This window comes from Nematolebias whitei, chromosome 3 (assembly GCF_014905685.2).
Source record: "Nematolebias whitei isolate Nwh7 chromosome 3, NemWhi1, whole genome shotgun sequence".
NCBI classification, from domain to species: Eukaryota; Metazoa; Chordata; class Actinopteri; order Cyprinodontiformes; family Rivulidae; genus Nematolebias; species Nematolebias whitei.
The window spans coordinates 12706043-12715221 of NC_056500.1; the positions used below are offsets into that span (position 1 = coordinate 12706043).

The 9179-nt window shown below is 37.2% G+C and overlaps 1 protein-coding gene across 1 annotated transcript in view; it reads left to right on the forward strand.

Moving 5' to 3' along the window:
- Positions 1–8627, forward strand: part of dock7 (dedicator of cytokinesis 7) — a 55068-nt gene extending 46441 nt beyond the window's left edge. Inside the window, exons 45-52 of the mRNA XM_037698007.1 lie at positions 795–809; positions 4277–4402; positions 4521–4610; positions 4685–4921; positions 5007–5150; positions 6564–6670; positions 6794–6961; positions 8374–8627. Of these exons, the coding sequence (XP_037553935.1) occupies positions 795–809; positions 4277–4402; positions 4521–4610; positions 4685–4921; positions 5007–5150; positions 6564–6670; positions 6794–6961; positions 8374–8416 (930 nt within the window). The 3' untranslated portion in view covers positions 8417–8627. The remainder of the gene's footprint in view (positions 1–794; positions 810–4276; positions 4403–4520; positions 4611–4684; positions 4922–5006; positions 5151–6563; positions 6671–6793; positions 6962–8373) is intronic.
- The last annotated feature ends 552 nt before the right edge of the window (positions 8628–9179 follow it).

A 9179-nucleotide genomic window follows, 5' to 3' on the forward strand; every position in this document is an offset into this window, starting at 1 on the left:
ACCGATATCTGAGGTTTTGTATCGGTCGATGCCGATATGATACAGAAAAACAGTGCTGAATTAACTTAAAGCATTAGTTTTTTTTAAACGCAGATATAAATGCACTGAATTACAAATTTATTGAAAACTGAACCAGTACAGCACACTTGAACACACCAGTGGCTTCACAAACTTGGTCAAACGTAAAAACAACACAACTTTAATATGTTCACTCAGTGCAATTATAAGTATAACATCCAATGTAAAAATAAATAATAATAAAAGATACTGCAGCTGACAAACACAATAGGTTGACAACTTGGGTCAAACATGAAAGAATAAACTTCAACAAACCTTTCAAATGGTTCAGGAATTCTAAATATAATGTAAAATAAATAATAAAGGAGCTGAAATAAGAGGAAAAAAAAACAATAGCTTCACTAGCTTGGTTGGCAGATATTTAAAATAAACAGCAATCAGCTCTTGTCCTTATGGATCTGTCACATTGTCACGATACCCGTTCAAGATTATTTATTTTTATTTTTCCCGATATCGTTACCGATACTAACATCGGATCGGTGCATCTCTAGTTACAGTGGTTGCAGTTGCCTGTTGGGCAAAGGAAATTCTTTCACAAAGTTGTGACAGAAAATGACTTTAAACGGATGATAATTTGATTTATTTACTCCCTGTTCTCCAGCTAAGCAGTCCTTGTTTCAAAGGGCTTATCATCCTGTGCATGTGTGTACCACACCGTGCGCGTGTGGTTTGAAATGTCCTGTCTTCACATGTCCTGTATTCTCTTTGTTACACAGAGTACTGGCTGGGAGGTAGGTGGTTGAATAGTTCTTGCTTGGCCCTGCTCATGTTTTTATTTTTATTACTCTCATCTTTTTATTTGCCAGCTGCGGGCATTTTGTTGCTCTCTGCTTCGTTTCATACATCAAATCCATTAACACTTGCAGACACTGTCAACTGTCTGCCCTGCTGGGAACATTTGCTGTATATTCAGCAAAGCCCTCACCTGTTTTTCTGTCTCCTCCCTCCTCTTCTTGTGCCCGAGGAGCTTGTGTTACATATTTATTTATTTCAAACGTGACAGCGCTGACAGGCTGTGCATGGCAGCCGCGATGTGACACTAATGACTAAAGTTTACGTGAATGCATCACCTGCACAATCCGCACTTTATCCATCTTCATCCTCTGTCTGTCTGTCTGCTGGTGTCAGCACACACTCATCGACCGGCACCCTCTTCTGTCACACTTCATCTCATCTCATCTTCGTGCACAGGGCTCGATTTTAGTGCACTGTTACAGGTGAAGGGTAGCTGGTAGTCCTCCTGCTATGGCCGTGGATTATTCTTGCCAAAAATAAGCTTTTTAAAACTTAAGACGTAGCAAACTTTGGGTCAAAGCCGGAACCACATGTCTCCAGTATTATTTTTGACCAATTCAACTAACCTTTGAGTTACTCATTTTACTTATTATAATTCAGTTTTATTTTTCTTTAAACTAAATCGACCCCTGATTTTGTTCATCCATTCTCTCATTTGTTAACAGTATTAACCTCTGAGTGCGTTCTTATGGTTTGCTGCATGATTCGGTCAGGATTTTTAACTCATCCTTTTGGAAATGCACTACGGGGTGCATGGTGTGTGAAGGGCTCTGGATCTTTATTTTCTTACTTTTTTCCCGTTTTTGTCTTTGCTTGTGCATGGTCTGGTTTCCTAACAGGTTTATTTCCTTCAGTGACGATGATTTTGTTTTTGTGTGTTAGTTTGTGTTGTTTTTGAATTCTGTGGGACAACCCTATCCTGATTAAACATTTGTTCTGTTTTCTCCTTTTTTGATTTCCCCGGTTGCTGACCCCTCCTTCCTACTTTACTTAATTGTGTCTTGTGGTAAGTGCCTTAGTTTTCAGGGCATCAGTATTTTCTTAATATCTTTTTTCAAGTCGATACAGTAACAATGAATAATTTCTATTTATACGTGTTATTTTTGCCCTTGGGAGTTGCTAAATCTGATTATCTAATTTTCTTGTATAGGGAGTTTTGTTGCTTTGGCCTCAAGTTTCTGCAGCTTCCATCTTTTATCACCACACACACACACACAAGCAAATATCTGTTCACACTCAGACTCCGTCTTGTCGAAGCTCCAAAACTCGTGGTTGAATCCCGTGCCTTCGTATAAAAAAGTTGTTTTTTCTCTGCGAAAAGAAGCTGAGAACTTGTTTACAGATTTTTTATTAAAAGCTTTGTGTGACAAATGCTATGCTAAAGAGCTCAAACCACACCGAGCGTCCGCCGTTTTGAGAACCGAAAAAAGGGAAGGAGAGACGGCCCATGTCAAGGGGCCTCCTTCCCATTTTTCTTAAAGAGACACGCTGCTCGCTCCCTCACTATCCATCCTTCTGTTCAAACAGTTTTACACTGCCATCCGGTGGTCAAAAAAGGTATTACTCACAAAAATAAATCAACATTTCTTCTTAAATTTGACAATAATTACTAATTATTGTCAAATTTCAAATAATATTATCGTTTATCGCAATATTTTCTGAGACAATTAATCGCCCAGCAAAATTTGTTATCATGACAGGCCTAATTGTGGATCTGTTAGACTCTTTGTTTCCTTGCTAAGATTTGTGCTTAACATAACATCTGGATTTGATTGGTACTTTTCCAGTTATTGAACATGTTTACAGATACATCACTGTGCCCGAGTAAATATTAAGTCGTTATTGCCTTTTTTTTTGTTTCCATTTAATGTAAAAATGATTTTGGCTTTGCACCTATCTGTCTATCGAGTTTATGTTGAAGTGGAAAGCTTTTTAACAAGACTGAAGGTTGTTGTCTTTCCTCTGGCAATTTTCTTTCTGACTTTGGTTTCCTTCCACATTTCTCAGTACACATATACTCACGTCTATATATAAAAAAAAACACTGGCACATGTTTTTCATATTACCGTATATAAAACTGGTAACACTTGTAGTTTTAAGAATATGCAGATGACAGCTCTTGCTTTTGCACTTTCATTGAAACTCTTCTTGTAGCCCTCTGAACAGAACTTGCATCTAAAATTGTTGTATTGACTTTTCATTGGAATAAAGAGCAAACGTGTAAAGTGGTCATTATATATAAAAAAATAAAAATTCTTTTTTTTTTAACAATATATAGAGTCTCACCATTGAAGGCATTGGAATAAAAACCAAATAAGGAATCAAGATATATTGTTAGTAGACACGATTATAAAGCACGGATCTAAAAGTTAAAAATTGAAATTACTTAAGGCCAATTTAAAAAAGTAAACAAGATAACGGATATCATGAATGAGACAACTAGCAAAGCATTTTATTTTTATTGTTTTTTTGTGGAGATGGGAGAACGTTACAGGAATCTGTTCAGCTTCATCAGTTAGGCTTTAAAATTGTGTGTCCAGAGAAAAAACTGGTTCTTACTGAAAAATGCAAAACAACTGTGGTCCGATCAGGATCTCTGTGTGGACAGAAGCAGGCAGTGAGCATCAGCTCTTTAATATAGTCAAACCTGGTGATGGCAGCATCGTTTGTGAAGATGTTTTTTACAAAAGCAACTAAAAAATCAAATAAACTTGAGGAAACATTAAGAGGCAAAATAAATAAAATCAGGGTTAATGTTTTTATGACTGCTCAAGATCTTAAGCTGAGGTGAAAGTTTTGGATTTCTTCAAGTCAATGACCCGAAGGAATATGGGTTACGCATGTGACATAAATTAAACTGAAAGTCCTGAAGTCTCCCAGCCCAGTCTGAACCAGAACCTTGTAGAAACAGCTTTGACTTGGGACTGCCCATCCAGCCTGGTTGAGCTTAAAGGATCCCGCAACAAAAAAAGTGTTGCAAAAATGATCAAATCCTTTAAGTTTCTTCTGCAGCTCCAATGTTAACAATTGAAGTGAAAGGTCCAACTATTCTCATATCTTTTACTCTCACTGTTTTCATACATCAAAAGAAAAAAAATATTAAAAACCTGCTTTTGGTTTTGTCGTTGTGAATGTGTGCACAACTGACTCAATGAACTGGATTTTTTTTTTTAAATGTGTCTTAAAGGTAACAAACTTTAGAAAACCTTAAAGGATGTAACAAAAAAACGTCTGTATGAACGGTTTATAAAGCAACCATCAGAGCTCGGTGTGTAAAATAAAAATAAAAATCCACTGAGTCTGTATGGTGTTTGGAGATCATGTCTTGTGTTAGCACCAAAAATATTTTTAACATAAACTCATGCCTCTAACGGTTACTTTCATCTGCTCCCAGAATGGGAAGAGGATGTTTGGGACGTACTTCAGAGTGGGTTTTTACGGTTCCAAGTTTGGCGACTTGGAGGAGCAGGAGTTCGTGTACAAGGAACCTGCCATCACAAAGCTGGCTGAAATCTCTCACAGGCTTGAGGTAAACACCAACATGCAGCCTCCAAGCCTCGTGCACAGCGTTCTTTAAATAAAACGTTCGTATTCCTCTAATAACATTAGGTTGCTCTTTACCAAGACCCTGCTCTCTTTTCTCTTAGAACTTCTACGGGGAGCGGTTTGGAGAGGACCAGGTTGAAGTCATTAAAGACTCCAATCCTGTAGATAAGTGCAAGCTGGACCCCAATAAGGCGAGTATTGCTAAAATATTAATTCCTTTGCTGGTAGAACTCATAATTTGACATTGTTGGGCCTCTTGTTGCAGGCATTTATTCAGATCACATACGTGGAGCCGTACTTCGACACTTACGAGATGAAAGACCGGATCACCTACTTTGATAAGAATTATAACTTGAGACGTTTTGTCTACTGCACTCCCTTCACGCTGGACGGGCGGGCACACGGCGACCTGCACGAGCAATTCAAACGCAAGACCATCCTCACCACGTCGCACGCCTTTCCTTACATTAAGACGAGGATCAACATCATCCACAAAGAGGAGGTGGGTGCTCAACTCACCAGTGGTTAACTAGAAAACCAGTTAGGATCAGTAGCTCACACCCAATAATACAACTTTTTTCTCCCAGATTATTTCCACACCCATAGAGGTGGCGATAGAAGACATGCAGAAGAAGACACAAGAGTTGGCCTTTGCCACCCATCAGGACCCTGCTGATGCCAAAATGCTGCAGATGGTCCTACAGGGATCAGTGGGCACGACCGTAAACCAGGTTGGACAAACAAAACAACCTAGGGAAATAGCATTTCTTGTGAAAATGCAGTGAATGCTTATTGTAGAAGAACTTGCTGAAAAACAGCTGAAATTAGCTAAAAACACATGCTGAAATCTAGCTGAAATGGAAGAGCAAGCATAAATTAGTTGAAGAAAGCAGATAGAACACATATTTGCTAAATTGCTATTAGCAAATATGTTTGTTATTTTAAAATGTTATTTGTTAAATTAGGAAAAAAAAGGACATTTTCTAAATAAAGCTGACATTTGCAACCAAAAGAACTGTAAAGTAGTTGGAAAGGCAAAAAGAAGCTTAAACTACCAGAAGAAAGCAAAAAGAGTTGAAATGAGATAAAAAAAAAAATAAAAAAAAAATAAGTGGAATTAGCTGAAAATGCCAAAATTAGCATAAAAACAATAGCTGAAATAGCACAAAAAGCTGAAAGGAGCAGAAATAAGTTATTTAGGCTTAAAGTTGCAGAAATTACAATGAAAAACTTGTTTTACCTATAATGTATCTGAAAACAGCTGAAATTAGCTAAAAATGCAAAACGTTAGCTGAAAAGGTAGAACTATCTTAAATTAGCAGAAGAAAGCAGAAAGAACACACGTTTGCCCAGTTAGGCTTAAAGAAGCAGAACTGAGCAGAAATTATCAAAAACTGCTGAAAAGTAGCTAAAAAGACAGGAAGAAGCTTAAAATACAAGAAGGAAGTGGCGAGAGCACATTTTTTTGCTGAATTAGGTTGAAATAAGTTGAAATTTGTGCAAAAAATGTGGAATTAGCTGACAAATCTTGAATTAGCATAAACAGCTAAATAATAGCTGAAATACTAGAAAAAGCTGAAACTTGCATAAAAAACTGAAAGAAGCATAACTAGCTGAAATTAGCAGGAAAAAGTTAGAAGAAGCATACAAATGTAGTTAGCAGAAATAATCAGGACGAAGCACAAAACAGCAGAAATTAACAGCTGAAATTAGCTGAAAATAGCTGAAAAAAATGTTTACAGTAAATTTTCACCAGGAAGCTGAAGCAGAACAAAATGTGAAAGGAGCAGTTAAGTTGTAACCACATCTAAAGATGTGAAGGATGTAACATGAGCTCAATTAATTTTCTATGAGAAAAAAAAAATGGCAGAAAAGGCTAAATATTTCAAAAAGCTAAAATTGTGCCAATACCAAAAGTCATAGCAGGATTGTCCTGAAAGAGCTGAACATTTTGATTTATGATTTGTTGAAATAGCTTGAAAACTGCGGACGAGAAAGTCGCTGAAAAACGTACTGAAGAAAAATGGATGACAGTAGTGCGGATGCTTCATAAACGTTCACGCAACTAAAACACTCTTTTCATGAAGCTCCTCTGAAAAAATGAAGCTTTAGACGTCTACTCAACCGGTGTCTGTTTGTTGAAGGGGCCATTGGAGGTGGCTCAGGTGTTCCTATCAGAGATCCCCAGCGACCCCAAACTGTACCGACACCACAACAAGCTACGATTGTGCTTTAAAGACTTCACTAAGAGGTACGTTATGGATCATGGCCGATGTCTGTGGAAACTGGGATTGTTCTACGTTGTTACAAACTGGTGTTTGGCGGACTCCGAGGGTAGATTAGAGTTTACATCTCAACATTCGTCCTGCCGAAGGTGTGAAGACGCCCTGCGGAAGAACAAGAGCCTGATTGGTCCCGACCAGAAGGAGTACCAGAGGGAGCTGGAGAGGAATTACCACAGACTGAAGGAGGCGCTGCAGCCGCTCATCAACAGGAAGATCCCACAGCTTTACAAACCTGTCCTGCAGGTCAACTCCCACAGGTGAGACACAACCTGGATTCTGTGTGTGTGTGTGTGTGTGTGTGTGTGTGTGCGTGCGTGCGTGCGTGTGTGCGTGTGTGAGGGAGAGGGAAAATGTTTGTTTGCCTTGAATGATAATTTAAACGTGTTTTTGTTTTTATAATAATCATGCAGCAAACGGACAGCTTGAGAAGGTAGTTTTCAGATTACTTTTGTGTTTTATGTTATTGTGCCACATTAAAATAATATATATAAAAAAGAGGATGTTTTTTGTTTGTTTACATGTTGGTGGTACAAATTTAAATACTTAAAACTCCTATGTGGTTGTAGTAGTGCTACAAAACTAAAGAAAATTGGAAATTGTGTTGCCATCAGTGTATTTTGGTGTAAAAAAAGTAAATAATATAAAAAAGTATATAATTTTTAATAATAGTTGTCATTTAGTCTGATCTATCTGCATACAAAGTAAAAGCTTTTAATCTTTCACATTATTTTAACCAACATCTTCCAAACCTTCAGTTTGGATCACATCAGATGCAACAGATCTGAGTTGAAATGACAAAAGAATTTATAAAATGGTCAAACTGCAAATAGGCCTGTCACGATAACAAATTTTGCCGGGCAATTAAATGCCTCAGAAATTATTGCGATAAACGATAATATGGTTTGAAATTTGACAATAATGAATAATTATTGTCCAATTCAAGAAGAAATGCTTAATTTGTTTTGAATGTAGTACCTTTTTTCAACCACCGAATGACAGAATAAAACAGTTTGAACCGAAGGATGGATAGTGAGGGAGCGAGCAGCATGTCTCTTTAAGAAAAATGGGAGGGAGGCCCCTTGATATGACATGGGCTGTCTCTCTTCGGTTCTCAAAATGGCGGACGCTCGGTGTGGTTTGAGCTCTTTAGCATAGCATTTGTCACACAAAGCTTTTAATTAAAAAAAATCAGTAAACAAGTTCTCAGCTTCCTTTATCAGAGAAAAACAACTTTTTACATGAAGGCACGGGTTTCAATCGTGAATTTTGGAGCTTCGACAAGACGGAGGTGTTTTCCCCGAGGTCGGCCTGTTAGCTTAGCTCATAGCTTAGCTTCTCAGCTTAGCTTCTCAGCTTAGCTGCTTTTAATGATCCAAAAATGTGATTTTGGACGGTTAAAACAGATTTTAAAGAGAAAGGGAGGGGTCAGTGAAGAGCACCGGAGTTGAACCTTTTGTCATCCAGTGTCTTCAGTAGAAAGAGAGAGACACGAAGAAACGATAAAGCCAATAAATGAAAATGAGGTTGATCATTTTCATTTATCATGCGATTAATTGATTTATTGTTTATTGCGACAGGCCTAACTGCAAATCCAGTCATGTTTTAATTATTGTCAAAGCTCATTTTTTAAAAATCTTTATTAAAATACTCTTTGTTTTCCAATTTTCAGAGATTCCTTCAGCAGAATGAGTCTTCGCAAGCTTGAGATTTGAAGACGAAGGGAAATCACTCGCACACGGAGCCACTTACACAAAAAATCGGAACAGAAAATGCAATATTAATTTATTCTCAAGTGTACATAGGCGTGTCCTTTGAAAGTTAGTGTTTTGAAAAGTTGTGTAAGAAAGGCTATGAGTTGCAGCTTGGTACGTCATTCCAGTGTCTTATTTGTTTACAGACTATTCCACAATCAGCAGAGCGAACAAATGGATCTGAAAGATTAAAAGATACCTTGGCATTTAGAAGTTCTTTACTCTCCGTTTGTTACTGCGTGGCTGTTTGTCTTGCAGCTCCCTTAAAAACAAACGAATGACTCTTGATTCCAACAGAACATTCTTGCTGTGAGCGTTCAAACCAGTAAACATAAAGAATGTTCTGAGGTCAATATAAGTGCCAAAACTCCCCCTTTTTTTCAGCCAAACTTTTTACAAGTGTCCAACAAAAGTTATTTTACAAGTCAAGGTGTCTATTTAATCATGTACAATTTGTCCAAAAAAAAAAGAGACTATTCAATTTCATGTGTGCACTTTTTTATAGTGTAGCGATGCGTTTTACAACTTGAAACTTTATGTACTCTTAAGTGGAGGAAAAAATGAAAATGTGCAACAAATGGTACCAGTATTTATCATGATGCTTTATTATTATTATTATTATTATTATTTTATGTTGATGCAACAATATTTTAATGTTAGGTACTTTAAACAGCCTTGTATAATTTTATGTAGTTGTTTTACTTTAAATATTTTACTAAATAAA